General features: G+C 36.9%; 1 protein-coding gene across 1 annotated transcript in view; it reads left to right on the top strand.

Annotated features, from left to right (window-relative positions):
- Positions 1-1,336: 1,336 nt before the first annotated feature.
- Positions 1,337-17,265, top strand: part of TRIP4 (thyroid hormone receptor interactor 4) — a 68,684-nt gene continuing 52,755 nt past the window's right edge. The window contains exons 1-5 of the mRNA XM_036840452.1: positions 1,337-1,477; positions 6,847-7,016; positions 7,835-7,968; positions 14,816-15,028; positions 16,707-16,785. Coding sequence (XP_036696347.1) covers positions 1,377-1,477; positions 6,847-7,016; positions 7,835-7,968; positions 14,816-15,028; positions 16,707-16,785 — 697 coding nt within the window. The 5' untranslated portion in view covers positions 1,337-1,376. The remainder of the gene's footprint in view (positions 1,478-6,846; positions 7,017-7,834; positions 7,969-14,815; positions 15,029-16,706; positions 16,786-17,265) is intronic.

Raw genomic sequence — 17,265 nt, 5'->3', positions numbered from 1 at the left:
TAAATTTATACAAAAGAATATCTTTAAGTCATATTAAATAGGTGTGTTTGCTTTGCTCAGGCATAAATTCATTTTAATAAATGGTAATACGGTAAATGGCATTACATTACATACATTACAAACTAGAGATTTCAATCAATAACATATTCCTTATGAAAAAGAACACTTTTATTCTTGAGGACCTAGTAATTTCATCATAATGTGTGATATACTAAGTCTTATTGTACAAAACGCTTGTCAGTCTGTCTTCAAGAAGTTATCATTTTAGTTATGGGAACAGAACAGATATAAAAACAGGTAAAGGATTTGGATATGTTATAATTAGTATTAAATGTAGCAGATATCTATGAAGAAACAAAACTTGTACCCACTATTTATGAAAATTCAGTCTTTTTAAGGTGGAAAGCCATATATTTTGCAAATTAACAACAAAGATAATCCAAACTCAATGTAAATCAACACACATATGATTTTGATTATTTATGTCGGTGAAAACACTAACATAAAAAGGTGAAACAACATCCAGTTGATGTAATTATTTAGTATAAATAGCCTAATGGGAATGAAGAGCCTATCCATGTAACACAAAGCCAGTCAAATTGATCCATGAAATATATCAGAAGACATTATGTTATGCTCTCCAGAAAAATCTGGCTAAATTTTCCCCAGTCCGTTGTCCCAATGGAGTAGGGAAGTAGCAAAAGACCCTTAAATCTGGTCATCTTGAGTTGAAATACCTTTAATTTCTTAAAAATCAACACAGAGAATTTATATAGAAGGTCTTCAAAGCCAAATCACAGCACCTGTTTTTAATAAAGTTTTTTTTTTTTTCTCCCTCGAGCTTGCAGAGTTGTCTTGGCCCTCCTGGAAAAGACTTGGCTCAAAAAAGCAAAAAGAGGTTTTAGGAGCGTGAATCAGGTATTAGACTACAAGGGGTATTAATAAAACCACTACCACCGGAGCAAATCCTTACAGCGTTTACTCTAGCTTTCAAGTGCTATTTTAAATATTTTACATAAAACCAGAACAGTTTAAAAACTGGACCCTCAGGTTACGGGGTATTGTTTTGTTTTTTCCTAAACTGTAGTTTTTATAGGTATTTGTATTGTCTTAGCAGATTTCCCAGTTCTCGAGTCCTGCATTTAACGACGCGGAAGAACCACTCGCAGATGGACCTCTGATACAAGCGGCAACATCAGGAAGCGGGCAGAAGCAGGAGGAGGCACAGGTGGGAGGGATCTGTGCTGGGGGCGGTGCTACCGCGCGGGGCAGTGCAGGCTGACGGAACCCGCGCGAGCGAGGTCGGTGTTGCGCAGGGGACTAGTCCGTAGTGGGACGCCGAGCTTTTGCAGCCCAGCTGGTTCCGGCTGGGGAAAATGGCGGTGACTGGGGCGGTGTCCCGGGAGCAGCTGGTGGGCTGGTGCACCCAGCAGTTGCGGAAGACTTTCGGCCTGGATGTCAGTGAGGAGATCATACAGTAAGACCGGTTCGGGTCAGAGGCGGGAAGGAGCTCTGGGATGTGCACTGGCTGAGCAAACGGGGAAACGGAGAGGGCTAAAAAATTGATGAATGAGAGTGAAGAAATGTGATAAAAGGGCTGCGGTCTATCTACGAGAGCCGAATTTTGACCTCTGGCTTTATAGTTTAGGTTCTGGAATAGGGTGTCATGCTCCACAATCGGCTGGTGGGGGCTTTTTTTCCCCAGGAAAACGCCAAATCCCTGATAATTAGACCTGTAAGACTGTCCCAGGAACCAGTTTCCTTATAGATTTTGGAGAGAAGGGGCAAGCCAAATTGTCTTTCCAGAAATTCCTTACTCTGAACATTTCAGTTTGCCCGATCCGGGTTGTGTCAAATGGGACCTGAAATTTAAATGGGGGTAGCGTGGTACTGTGTAAAAAATAGCTCCTGACTCGGGAGTCCCGGTTCTATTTTCTGTGGTCATTCACCAGTTTTGGAGCCTTAGGCAACTTAATTTTCCATCTTTGTACCTTAGTTTCCTCGTCTGTAAAATGAAAAATTAGCAGAGATTATCTTTAATAACGCGTTATGATTGTAATGAAGTGGAAATGGTGACATGATTTAATATCTACTTTCAACTGATTTAACTTTTCTTTTTTTGGCGATACTGCATGCCAGGACAACAAAGACGGTTGATGAGTGAGGAGGTGGGGGAAGTGCAGTGTATCGAGGAGCATAGGAAACAGAACTCTCATTAAGATTTGAGAAACTCGTAAGGTTAACTGCAAGGGATGAATTTAACTTGAGAACTAAAAGATGGGTAGGTGGCAGTGCAGAGTTCAGGAGGAGGGAAAAACTACAAAAATTGGACTTAAAGAACCTGGAAGTGTTTCTTGATTTGGTTCCTTGCTCATTGTCGCTGAAACCTAAATTGCAGTTCTAGGGGTTTTGTAGGAAGTAAGGTGAATTTCTGATTTTGAGAGAAAATAGACTTGTTGACAAGGAGAGAGTTAAGAGAGCCAATTTTAGAGGATTATTTTGAACACTGGAATAGACTATCAAAAAAAACTCAGTTAAGCAAATATATGATATCACTTATATGTGGAATCTAAAAAATAACACAAATGATTTTATTTACAAAACAGAAACAGACTCACAGACATAGAAACAAACTTATGGGTACCAAAGGGGAAAGGGGGGGGGATAAATTAGGAGTATGAAATTAACAGATACACACTACTGTATATAAAATAGTTAAACAACAAGGATTTACTGTATAGCACAGGGAACTACGTTAAATATCTTGTAATAACCTACAGTGGAAAAGAATCTGAAAAAAAATATGTAACTGAATCACGTTGCTGTACACCTGAAACTAACACAATATTGTAAATCAACTATACATCAATTTTAAAAAATTGACAAAAAATATTTTTTAAAAAGACAAAAAAAGCACAGCCAAATTGTATGGCTTGGCTTTACCCTTGTTTGAAGGCAAGATCAGGTTAAGTAGTTTTCAGGCATTTTTTAAAGCAGTGGAATGCTGTCAAATGAAATAATGAAGCTTTGTAATATACCAAACAGAAAAAAGTCAATCAGTTAAAAAAAAAAAAAAGATTGAGTCTATTCTTGATGAATCAACAATGGAGTATGAATAGTTGCAATCTTCTCAGTCTCAGAATCCAGTTGTATTTTGTTGCTTACACAGTATTAGGAAAATTCCTAAGTCTCATAGATTGTGGTTTAATAGCTCATTGTGCAGCCTTAGGTTTTCCACAGTTAAACTTATCCACACCCTTAAAAGAGGAGTGATCAGAAATTTCTGTTTTAAAGTTGAAGCAATAAGTATGGCTGTACACCTGCTTGCATTTAAAAATATTTATAAATATAAGTTAGACAAGAATTATTCAAAACTTAAAATAAGCCCTAAAGCTACCTATAATATAATGCTATTGGAACCACTTCCTAGGTTTTCACTAGTTATTGCACAACAGGCTATGATGGCACAATGAAAGTGTTGGCTGTGTAAATTTGCTGTGCCTTTTCTTGCCTGATATTAATTGAGAATTACCCAGGTGTACTATACTAGTGTGCTAGCTAGAACAATTTGACATGAGCAGCCTGAATTTTTTAAAAAGACAGCACAGGGCTTCCCTGGTGGTGCAGTGGTTGAGAATCTGCCTGCCGGTGTAGGGGACATGGGTTCGAGCCCTGGTCCGGGAAGATCCCACATGCCGTGGAGCAACTAGGCCCATGTGGCACAACTACTGAGCTCTGCGCTCTGGAGCCCGTGAGCCACAACTACTGAGCCCATGTGCCACAACTACTGAAGCCCACGCATCTCAAGCCCGTGCTGTGCAACAAGAGAAGCCACTGCAATGAGAGGCCCGCGCACCGCAACGAGGAGTAGCCCCTGCTCACTGCAACTAGAGAAAGCCCGCACACAGCAACGAAGACCCAACACAGCCAAAAATAAATAAATAAAATAAATTTATTAAAAAAAAAAAAAAAAAAAGCACAGAGCTACTACCTTCCTAATCAGTGATACATTTATGAGACCTTAAGGTCTATGCACAGAGTTAGCAAAATAAACTTTGTTCCACAATCTGCATTAGTTCATGTTTTGGATGAATCTATTTTGTTAAGATTTGGTACATAACACATTTGAATATATGTTGTTCTTTATTATACTTTGTTAAATAGTTAAATGACATTTATTCAATTGTTTCTGAAACTTTAAATAATTCCCTAGTGGTTTGAATACTCCAGAGTTAAATGATCCTTGAGGTTCCTTGCAGCTCTGTGAGTTCTTGATGCCAATTAATCTTTTAATGGGGCCTGGTAAGTTTGGGGATCAAGTTGATTAAACCTTGAAAGTCCTGAAAAACAGTTGTGTATTTTTTAAAAAATTTTGTGGTGGATTAGAAGATGCTCTTAAAGAGGCACAAAGGCACAGGTTTATTCACTTATAGATTGTAACTCTGCAAATCCACCACCACATTAGGAAAAGAACCCAGTACATGTACTACCAAGGATGGGACAATTACATGATTTTTTTTTTTAATTTAAAGGATATAGCATTATTGTAATAATTTTTCTTACATTTCATACCAGTGTTTCTACTTCACAGTTTCTTCAGATCATATAATGCTTTCATGGTCTGATATCTTAATTTTTTCACTTCTTACTTCTCTAATGACGTGACATAGTCCCTGTAGAAAACCAAAAAAATCAGAAAAGCTTAAAGGAGGAAACAAAGATTACCATAATACCACAACCCAGAGATAACCATCATTTCTCTCTTAGTGTTTTTTCCTATGCATATTATAATACATTTTCAAAATATATTCATTGTAGGGAAAAAAAGAAAATAAAAATAAACCCAAACTCTTTTTAATCATCTCTCTTAGTGGTAATCATTTTGGTGTATAACCTTCTAGCCTTTTTTCTACACATAAGTGTATGGATATGTACATTTCTTTTATAGCAATTGGGATCATATGCTGTACAGTCTGTCCTACTATTTCACTTTATATGAGAGCGTTTTCTCAAGTAATAATAATTACTGAGAAATTACTGAATTACTGAATTCCCTGGCAGTCCATTGGTTAGGACTCCGTGCTTTCACTGCCAAGGGCACAGGTTCAATCCCTGATTGGGGAACTAAGATCCCACAGCTGCATGGTATGGCCAAAAATAATAATAAAAATAAAGTAAAATAAACAAGTCAGTGATTTTTAAAAAATAATAATTATTCAAAAATTTCACTTTTTGTGGTCGCATATTATATTTTGTAAAGTCCAAAAACTTGAATTCATTTGCCCCTTTCATTGATGAATGTTTTAAATAGTTTCCAGTTTTTCACTAACTCAAATAATGATGTAGTTAATTTTTTTGCATAAACTTTCCTGTGTCTCTTGTTTCTTAGAGAGTTCTGTAAATGGAATTATTGGATTCTTTTTAAGGCACTTTAAATACATTGGCTGCTTGATTTATAGAAAAGTTGTACTGACTTGTACTCCCACCCCATTTCACTTTTAGGAACCCTTCATACCATTTTCTTAAAACAGATCTGCTCATTGTTATGTGATGCTGATCTTGATTTATAATTTTTAAGAATGTTAAATCAGTAACTGGTTAGCTTGTAGTATATATTCATATTTTTAGCAAAAAAGAAATTTTAGGTTTTGCAGTATAAAGATGAAATAATTTGTATTGTTCCTAGGAAAATATAATGACTGCAGATGTGTGGTTATGGAAAGTATTCTTTTTTTTTTTTAATAACAGTTATTTTTAACAGTTTTTTTGAGATGTAATTTTTATTCAAGTCACTTGTTTTAAATGTAAAATTTGATGAGTTTTGACAAGTATATATAGCCTTGTAACCATCCCTCAGTCAAGACATAAGTAGTCCTTGCTTTGCACAGTAGTATGGAACCGTAAAAATGACCATGCAATTTGCAATAAAAAAAATCTTAATGAAATGGTCTTAATAAAAAATTGGGGAAATTTTTGATTATTCCATGACCTTCAAAAATGTTTGTCAAAATATTAAAAACTCGGGGCTTCCCTGGTGGCGCAGTGGTTGAGAATCTGTCTGCCAATGCAGGGGACACAGGTTCGAGCCCTGGTCTGGGAAGATCCCACATGCCACGGAGCAACTGGGCCCGTGAGCCACAATTACTGAGCCTGCGCGTCTGGAGCCTGTGCTCCGCAACAAGAGGGGCCGCGATAGTGAGAGGCCCGCGCACCGCGATGAAGAGTGGCCCCCACTTGCCGCAACTAGAGAAAGCCCTCACACAGAAACGAAGACCCAACACAGCTAAAAATAAATAAATAAATAAATAAATAAATTTATAAAAAAAAAAAAAAAAAAAAAAAAAAAAAAAATATTAAAAACTCTCCTGCTGTCAGAATAGAGAAATTTAAAAAATAGTAAAACACTTATTTAGTACACTGTAAATTTTTAAAAAATTTTTATTTTATATTGGAGTGTAGTTGATTAACAATGTTGTGTTAGTTTCAGGTGTACAGCAAAGTGATTCAGTTATACATGTACATGTGTCTATTCTTTTTCATTCTTTTCCCATTTAGGTTAGAAAGTATTCCTATGTTAAGGACAGCTCCACAAACCTATCTTCAAAACACTGATTTGATTCTAGAAATACAAGAAGATTACATGAAGGTTATATTATGAACTACTTGAGGTCAGACTCTTTGTTCTAATCAAATTTATATCCCTAGCATCTAACCTAGGACTTGGCTCAAAATAAACACTCTAATGGATTAATGAATGTTTTTTACTACCTTGATCTCTGTTACGATTATTGAAAAACATAGTATAAGCTAGCCTTGTTTTAACAACTTATTTCTTTGCTTCTTGAGGTATGTTTTGTCAATTGAGAGTGCTGAAGAGCTACGAGAATATGTTACTGACCTTCTTCAGGGAAATGAGGGCAGAAAAGGTCAATTCATAGAAGAGCTTGTAACTAAATGGCAAAAGAATGATCAGGAGCTGATTTCTGATGCTCTGCAGCAGTCCTTCAAAAAAGATGGTAAGTTAAGTTAATGTAATTAACTTAAGTAAATTAAAGTAAAGGTTGAAATATTGGTAAATTAGCTGGTTTATAGGACCTGGTATGTTCTGTCACCCGTATTTCCTCATGACTAACTTAAGCAGAATCATATGTATACATGTTTTTAGTTCAGTTCTACTTGATCTGTAATGAGTATTGTTTTAGTTCAGACTTTTTCAACTTTGAAAATATCACAAAAATACTTGTTTATAGATACAAATGTGGCTTCAGAATAACTTGAAAAATTTATACATAGATTAAAGAAAAACTTTAGTTATGTGTATACATGAATGTAAGTAAATGTTGACCAGTTTTAGTATGAACAGCATTTAGAAGTAACTATTAAGTTAAACAGTACAAAAGATGAGCACCAAGCTAAATAAGTCATTATTATTATACAGTCTAAAATATCAGATTTTAATTAAACTTTTTTTTTTTTTTTTTGGGTGTGCCGCACGGCTTGCGGGATCTTGGTTCCCGCACCAGGAATTGAATCCAGGCCCTTGGCAGTGAAAACGCAGAGTCCTAACCACTGGACTGCCAGGGAATTCCCTTTAATTTTAGCCAGTAGTCTTTATTATTGACTACAATCTTGAAAATGATGGTTTAAATTTAATTCTGATTTGAGAGGAAAATATAATTTGAAAACCTGCCTGACTTCTTATCTTGACTCTAAATATTAAGCATTGCCTTCTCTTTATTAGCTATTAATTCACCAATGAATCCTACTATTTCCAATCTATCTATGTACATGTATATATATATATATATTTTTTTTTTTGTCTTCTTCTTTAAAGAAATTTTAGATGGGCAGAGGTCAGGAGACCAGCTAAAGAGGAGTAGGCGGAAAGGGAGAAACAGACAGGAAGTTCCTGCATTTACTGAACCTGATACAACCATAGAGGTCAAAACACCTTTTGATTTGGCCAAGGTGAGTGCTTAGAAAATGAGGCTTTTCTGGCTATATGGAGAAGAGCAAACAACTGATACATTTCATAGAGCAAAGGGTATAAATTGGTCTAGAATGGCAACTTTTCAACAAATGCATGAATTTTAGAGAGTGATAATGATAATATATTACTTTCTATATGGTAGATATTTTTTGACAACCTGATTAAATAAGTATTAAAAGGACATCTTCGGGCTTCCCTGGTGGCACAGTGGTTAAGAATCCACCTGCCAATGCAGGCAACACGGGTTCGAGCCCTTGTCCGGGAAGATCCCACATGCCGCAGAGCAACTAAGCCCGTGCGCCAGAACTACTGAGCCTGCACTCTAGAACCCACGAGCCATGACTACTGAGCCCGTGTGACACAACTACTGAAGCCCACGTGCCTAAAGCCTGTGTTCCACAACAAGAGAAGACACCGCAATGAGAAGCCCTCGCACCACAACGAAGAGTAGCCCCCACTCCCTGCAACTAGAGAAAGCCCATGCACAGCAACAAAGACCCACTGCAGCCAAAAATAAATAAATTAAATAAATAAATTTATTAAAAAAAAAAGGGACTTCTTCGCTTAGAGATTATAGATAGATAGATAGATGTGATAGAAAATATTTAATGAAATACACCAGGACTTCAATTTCAACATTTTTTGTGGCTTTGTACTAAAAGAATGCACAATTCTAGCTGTTTTAAGAGCGTTCCTATTTTAGGCCATTCACTACCCATCATCATCATCATTATTTAGCATTTAGAGCTCTTTCATATTCTCTCTTGGCTCTAAAAATAGCCCTGTGAGGTAAGCAGAAATATTTATATTCAGGGCAATTTGACAAGCTAAATTTCCCAGCAGAAGGGAATAGTTAATTATGCTAAGATGGAAGAGTAGTGATCAAAAAATTCTGAGTGATGACCATGCAAAAAAACATGGAAAATGGTTTCCAAAATAATGTGAACTTAAAAAAAATAGTCTTAAGCCTTTTATTAATTGGAATAAAATGAGCAAAGACTATCAGAAGCAAAAGAAAAAACACAAATGACCAATAAACATTAAAAATGTTTATCTTTACTAGTAATTAAGGAGTCCAGTTTGTCACCCTAATTGCCTGGACTCTCCTGGTTTTAGCACTGAAAAGTCCTGTATTCTGAGATTTCCCCTAAGTCCTGGGCAAACAAGGATGGTTGGTTACTTTACTAGTAATCAAATAAATACACATTAAATCCCTAAGATATGGCATATCAAATTGTCAAAGATTTTATTTAAAAAAATTTTTTTGGCCATGCCATGCAGCGTGAGGGATTTTAGTTCCTGGACCAGGGATTGAACCTGCGCCCCCTGCAGTGGAAGCTTGGAGTCTTAACCACTGGACTGCCAGGGAAGTCCCTCAAAGATTTTAAAAGCAGATACAGTGATGATGAAGTTGTATTAAAACAGGAACCTCCTATACACTACTGGTGGCAATGTAAATTGGTTTAAGCTTTCTGGGGGCAGTTTGGCAGCATATATCAAGAACTGTGGAAATGTTCATATACTTCTGACTTATTAATATGACTTAAATATCTAACAAAGTAATCAGAAATGCACACAAAAAATGTATGTTCTGTATAATGTTATTTATAATATTGAAAATATGAGCTGACCTGATTTTTTAGCAGTAAGAGACAGATTAAATAAATTATTGTTCCCTCATTTGGTGGGATATCATGCAGCTCATTTCTTTTTTTTTTTTATAAATTTATTTAATTAATTAATTTATTTTTGGCTGCGTTGGGTCTTCGTTGCTGTGCGTGGGCTTTCTCTAGTTGCGGGGAGCAGGGGCTACTCTTCACTGCGGTGCACGGACTTCTCATTGCAGTGGCTTCCCTTGCTGTGACGCACAGGCTCTAGGTGCGTGGACTTCAGTAGTTGTGGCACACAGGCTCAGTAGTTGTGGCTTGTGGACTCTAGAGCGCAGGCTCAGCAGTTATGGCGCACGGGCTTAGTTGCTCCGCAGCATGTGGGATCTTCCCGGACCAGGGCTTGAACCCGTGTCCCCTGCATTGGCAGGCGGATTCTTAACCACTGAGCCACTAGGGAAGCCCGCTCATTTCTTTTTAAAGCCGTGGTGTATACAGAACCGTTGTTCCTAGGGGAAATACAGGATTAGATTTCTGGGAGCCTCTGATCACATTTCCATCAACCAATCAAAACATAACCTCATTTTATGTGTGTTTCTGTTTAAAGACACTTTATTTAATATATATTGTTGATCATTAACATTGAAGTCAAAGCCAATAGCACTGTAACTCGTGCCTGAAGAAAGCTTATCTAATATACCTTTCTTTTTTATTATTATTATTTATTAATTTTTATTGAATTATAGTTGATGGACAATATTATATGTTATAGGTATACAACATAGTGATTCACAATTTTTATTTTATTTTATTTTTTTAATTTTTATTTTTATTTATTTTTGGGGGGCTTGCAGGATCTTAATTCCCCCACCAGGGATTGAACTCTTGCCTCCTGCAGTGGAAGTATGGAGTCCTGACCATTGGACTGCCAGGGAATTCCTGGTGATTCACAATTTTTAAAGTTTACATTCCACATATAGTTATTATAAAATATTGACTATATTCCCTGTGTTGTACAATGTATCCTTGTAACTTATTTATTTTATACATAATAGTTTGTACCTCTTAATCCCCTACCCCTATCTTTTATTCTCTATATATCTGTGAGTCTGTTTCTATTTTGTTATATTCACTAGTTTATTTTTTAGATTTCACATATAAGTGATATCATACAGTATTTGTTTTTCTCTGTCTGACTTATTTCACTTAGCATAATACCCTTCAAGTCCATCCATGTTGTTGCAAATAGCAATTTTTCATTCTTTTTATGGCTGAATAGTATTCCATTGTGTATATATACCACATCTTTATCCATTTATCTGTTGATGGACACTTAGGTTGCTTCCATATCTTGGCAGTTGTAAATAATGTTGATATGAGATTGGGTATATGTATCTTTTCAAATTAGTGTTTTCATGTTTTTTGGATATATACCCAGGAGTGGAATTGCTGGGTCATATGGTAGTTCTACTTTTAGTTTTTTGAGAAACCTCCATACTGTTTTCTTTTCTTTTTTAATTTATTTATTTTATTTTATTTATTTTTGGCTGTGTTGAGTCTTTGTTGCTGTGTGCAGGCCTTCTCTAGTTGTGGCGAGCTGGGGCTACTCTTTGTTGCGGTGCACAGGCGTCTCATTGCAGTGGCTTGTCATTGGAGAGCATGGGCTCTAGGCACGCGGGCTTTAGTAGTTGTGGCTTGCAGGCTCAGTAGTTGTGGCTCACAGGCTCTAGAGCGCAGGCTCAGTAGTTGTGGTGCACGGGCTTAGTTGCTCCGCGACACGTGGGATCTTCCTGGACCAGAGCTCGAACCCATGACCCCTGCATTGGCAGGTGGATTCTTAACCACTGTGCCACCAGGGAAGCCCCTCCATACTGTTTTCCGCAGTGACTATACCAAGTTAACATTTCCACCAGCAGTGTATGAGGGTTCACTTTTTTCCATATTTTCACCAACATTTGTAATTTGTGGTCTTTTTCATGATAGCCGTTCTGAGAGGTGTGAGGTGATATCTCATTGTGGTTTTAATTTGCATTTCTCTGATAATTAATGATGTTGAGCATCCTTTCATGTAATATACCTACTTTCCATATAAGGTACAGCCTCTTGTGCTTAGGAACATTAGATAGCACTTCCTATTATGCATGGGGGCCATATTAAATGGTGAGATTGCCAACAAAAAGCACAGAAATGCAAAGAAATGGCACTAAACAGACTTAGGATACTTGTTTACAGTATGAGAGCTGAAGCAAGAAGGCAGATCACTGCATTGCTCAACCTTAGCTGGAAATGTGTGCATTTGGTGACTCAAATGTTTTGCCATTCTGTGTGTGTCAGTGAATGCCTGTGAAAGCACCTGGAGTATTGATTTGGGGGTTACAAATAAATATTAGCAAGTAGGCGAATTTGAAGATCTGGAACCATGAAAAATGATGGTCAAACTGTATGTCCAGTTCCATTTTTGGACATGTAGGTAAATCTTAAATCTGTCTTCAGTTTTCACAGGCAATTCATTTGGTTATTCAGAAGTTCTTATTGTATGTCTGTTGTGTGTCAAGAACTGATTTAGGCATTTGAGATATAGCAATAAACAAGACTCATTAAGGTTTCTTGCCCTCCTAGAGTTTACATTTTAGTGGTTCAGAGGAGAGGTAGAAAAGATAGTCAAAGAAATTTTTTTGAAGTAATTACATATTGTGAAAACTAACATGAAAGAAATGAAAAGGGCAGTGTGAAAGGCAGTTATTGGAAGGGTGGGAGCTAATGTAGGTAGGGTATTCAGGGAAAGCCTTTCTGAGGGAGTGAAATTACAGCTAAGACCTGAACACTGCAAAGGAACCAGTATGTAAAGAGATGGGCTGGGAACAATGCAGAAAGAGGGAATAACAAGTGCAAAGGGGAGATGGAGAAAAGTGTTCTCAGAAGTATCAAAAGCCCTGTGTGGCTGGAGCATAGTGGACAGGGGAAGAATGATGTGTAGGTGAGGCTAGAGAGCACCTGAGGGCCATATGTAAGGCTTTATAGATCATTATAAGTAGCTTGGATTAAGTTTTAAGCACAATGGGAGAAAGCCAGTGAGTGGTTTTGTTTTTCATTTTTCGTTTTTTTGTTTTTTAATTATTTAACCCCCCCTCCCCACCCCTCTGAATGGTTTTAGGCAGAGGAGTGATATGTTATGAATTTTCTGGCTTGCCCTGTTCTCCCCTTCTCTCCTCTATTACTCTGTCTTTCCTCCTTCTCAATAAATACTTGCTGCCTGTTATGGATAAAAGACCTAATCAAAGCACAGCCCTCAATCCCTCAAATGTGTTATTTTAATGTAACTGGATACTTTAAAGGGAGTGAAATAGAAGTTTCTGCTTAGAGATTTTAGTCTTCCCCTCACAAACATCCCTGAGAGCAAAGGTATAATTGACCAGTTTGAAAAATGGCAACCTGCTAGAATTAGATAACATCCTTAGCACTTGTCTTAGATTTTAGCATTTACCTCCGTTGACTTATTTGATACTGTCTGTATATCTCAAGTTTAGGCTTTGGACATTAGGGCATGTTACCTCTCTTTATAGTAACCAAAGAATTGTTACCTTCATTGTTATAACTCTCCTATCCACTAGGACTCCTGAGATTTTTCTTTGAAACTTCAGTCTCTGGAAATGATTGAGAAACTCTCAATTTAAAGGGAAAGTAGGACTACACCAGAGGAGAGGCACCTATGCACCTTAAGTGTCAAAAGCTGCTGTGGTCTGAATGTTTGTGTACCACTCAGAATTCGTACCTTAAAATGCTAATGCCCAGTGTGAATTAGGAAGTGGGGCCTTTGGGAGGTTCTTATGTCATGGGGGTGGAGTCCTCATGAATGGGGTTAGTGCTCTTATAAAAGAGACCTCACAGTCCCTAGCCCCTTTTGCCACGTACAACATAGTGACCTAAAAGAAGTAATTTCTGTGACCTGGAAGAGGGCCCTTGCCCAACCATGCTTGCACCCTGAACCTGGACCTTCAGCCTCCAGAGCTATAAGAAATAAGTTTCTGTTGTTTATAAGCTACCTAGTCTGTGATATTTTGTTACAGCAGCCAGAATGGACTAAGGCAGAGGCTGATATAGTTCTCTTTTTAAAGTTTTATAACATACATACAGAAGTGAATAAATGAATTTTCACAAACGGACCATACCTGTATAGACAGAAATAAAACATTACCATTCCTCTAAAAAACTCCCATGTGCCCCACAATGATAACCCTCCCAAGGGAACACACCATTTTGACTTTGAACATCATAGATTAGTTTTGCCTGCTTATGAACTTTGTATAAATGGAGTTAAATAGTATATACTCTTTTGTGTCACATGGTTTATCTCATTGCTATATAGGATTTTATTAAGTGAATATTCAATCTACTGTTGAACATTTGGGTAGTTTTCCATTTCTAATGCTGCAATGAATGTTCTTGTATATGTCTTTTGTTGAACATATTTACTCATTTCTGTTGAGTATATGTCCAAGAGGTGAATTGCTGGGTCACAGGATATACATATGCTCAGCTTTAGTAGATACCAGTTTACACTCCCACGAACAGTGTGTGAGAGTTCTAATTGTTCTATATCCTTGCCAACACTCTGTATTTTCTGTCTTTTCAATTCAGCTATTCTGGTTGGTATGCAGTGATATTACACTGTGGTTTTATTTTGTATTATCTTGATGACTGATGAAGTTGAGCACCTTTTCATGTGTCTGTTGGCTGTTTGGAGATCTTCTTTTATGAAGTTCCTGTTTAGGTCCTTTGCCCATTTTTCCACTGTGTTATCTGTCTTTTTCTTATTGAGTCAATATTTTATAGATTTTTCTTACTTTACTGATTGTTCTTATTTCCAGATCTGTGAATATCATCTGCTTTTAGAGGCATTTTTGTTTTCTATGATCTCCAATTTAGCTATACCTAAACATGTCACATAAACAGCTTTTATTGCTACATTTACCTTCCACCAGCTATAATACAGGGCTGACAGCTACTAGCAGAAAAAGCAGAGTATATTAGCTAGTTTTTCTAGGGCATAATCTTTCCTTAGACCCTTGATTATGACTCATTTGTATTTCTCCTACTTCTTTCATGGTTGCTGGGTAGGGTATAAGTTATTATTGAACAGAACTGAGGTTTTTCTCTCTTGACTGTTTTCATCGTCATTAATTATTTGATGTTATTTCTGATATCTTTGTACGATTAGGCACAAGAGAACAGCAGCTCCTTGAAGAAGAAGACGAAGTTTGTCAGTTTATATACAAAAGAGGGACAGGACAAGCTTGCAGTCCTGATCCCTGGTCGCCACACTTGCGATTGCCTGGGCCAGAAGCACAAGCTGATCAATAACTGTCTGATCTGTGGGCGTATCGTCTGTGAGCAAGAGGGATCTGGCCCCTGCTTGTTCTGTGGTACTCTGGTAAATTGTTTCTTTCCCATTTTACTACTCTTCAGTTTTATACATAGGGACATTCACACCCCTAGTAATTTCTCTTTTTCTTAGTAAATTTCTTCCCTAAGGGGTCCAGTAAATTCTTTTTTTTTTTTTATTTTATTTTTTTTATTGAAGTATAGTTGATTTACATTGTTGTGCCACCAGTAAATTCTTGTAGCAGGAACTTTAGTCAAAAACCCAAGTTGATATCCTAGAACTGAAGCCTATTTGTGAGAAGCGTTTTGAGAACATACCTTGTTGAGGGATCCAAGTCTTGTGTCAGATTAAGTTCAGTTCAAGAAAACTTCAGGGCCTGAAATGTCAAAAATTTTTGTCAGTCTTCAGATGTGGCTCATATTCCTAGGGTTACAGAGCCACTGTGATGTAATCCTCAAGTCTATAGCTTCTTTCTCCAGAACACCTCCTTTTTATAGCTCCTCATTATCTGAGTAAGTGACCTCAAAAGTGTAGTTGTAATGACTCTTTTACAAACACCCTAGTGAGTTGTCTGGAAGGCTTGTTCTGCCAGTTGAGCTGACTGGCAGAAGCAATGGCATTTGGTATTGGTGAAGGTATACATTTTGTTTTGCTTTGTTTTCCCTTCTCTGGTGGGGCCTTTAATTTTTTACTATACTCAGATAATAAGCTGATAGACAATGGATGACCTGAAAAATGTAGTATCTAACATCAAAAATGTTCATAAAACAGCAGTAAATGTCTTCCCATGTGGGGCTTTTCTCTAGAGAAACACCCTACAGCTGCTGTGCGCCACTCAGGCAACTGCTAACAAGTACAGTGTTTTGTGTTAGGTCCCTTGGATCCTTCGGTTCAAGAAACAGAGTAATGTAAAGCAGATTGGCCTTGAGGTCCTGCAGTTTCATAAACTTAATATGAAATTGTTTTTAAGTAACCCCTTCTGCTTTTAAGTAACCTCCCTTCTTACACTTCTAGTGATTTTATAATAAACAGAACTTTTTCTTTGCTTAATGTGTTTATTACTTTATAAGCAGGTAATGTTTGAAGGCAAAGAAGCAAAATACATATAAAAGCTAGACTAGTTTTCACTGCTTCTTTTTCTGGCTCTTTTTAATAAGACACTTGCGGGACTTCCCTGGCTGTCCAGTGGTTAAGACTCCCTGCTTCCATTGCAGGGGGCATGGGTTCAATCCGTGGTCGGGGAGCTAAGATCCTGCATGCCGCATGGCACAGCCAAAAATAAATAAATAAATAAATAAATAAATAAATAAATAAATAAATAAATAAGACACTTGCTTAGCAATTCTCTTGTAAGACTTGGATTTCACGATTAGAACTGGAAGGCTATAAAAAAAAAGTCTTGTATATTTTTTCAATATTCTCAGTGGCGGCAAATCTTTATCTTTTGAAAGTAGGTTAGATTTTTTTTTTTAACTGTCATTCAGGGACACTTGTAGTGAGATCAGTTTTTTGTATGGTTCATAAAAGAAGGGAGAAATGGAAAGAGACTAGGGCAAAACTCATTTGGGTATACTTTTTTTTTGGTATATTTGTCTGGATTAAAAAACACTGACAGTCTATTTTATTGCCATATCTAATGTGTAATTTGAGGTTACTTTTTAAGTATATCAAGCAAACACTATCATTTAACTATTGGATCATGTGTCTTACTCTTATTACTTTATAGGTATGTACTCGTGAAGAACAGGATATTTTACAGCGTGACTCAAACAAGAGCCAGAAACTGCTGAAGAAGCTCATGTCAGGTAGGCAGCAGTCTTCTAATTGGGTCACTGTAGTGATGGATACATTTTGTTGTATCTGTGATTGTTTCTCTTACTTGTATCCTGTTATGTAAGATGCAGTTTATTTACTCGTTTATTTTTTTTTAAGTTCTTATTAAAACCACCTAACATTGAGCAAAAAAACTAATAATAATACTATTGGATTATAACCCAAAGAATAAAATTAATGTCATGAAGTAACTGAATAAATTAATAAATGGGAGGAAAGGGGCTGCTCTTATAGAATTCCAATTAATAAAGTGAAGGAATTATGGTAACAGAAAATCACCATGTCAACACCACAGTAGTATCGATAGTAATTGCTACAGGCAAGATCTACCAACAGATGCTAAAATTCCTGGATGAAAGTTTAAGAATTGGAGATGTGCTAGATCGTGAAAGACAAGGAAAGACTGAAGAATCGTCACGGTTTGGAGGAGACTGAGGAGACACTACAACTAA

This window comes from Balaenoptera musculus, chromosome 2 (assembly GCF_009873245.2).
Source record: "Balaenoptera musculus isolate JJ_BM4_2016_0621 chromosome 2, mBalMus1.pri.v3, whole genome shotgun sequence".
Taxonomy (NCBI): Eukaryota; Metazoa; Chordata; class Mammalia; order Artiodactyla; family Balaenopteridae; genus Balaenoptera; species Balaenoptera musculus.
The sequence above is the reverse complement of the archived record's forward strand: the minus strand, read 5'-3'. Positions and strand labels throughout refer to the sequence as shown.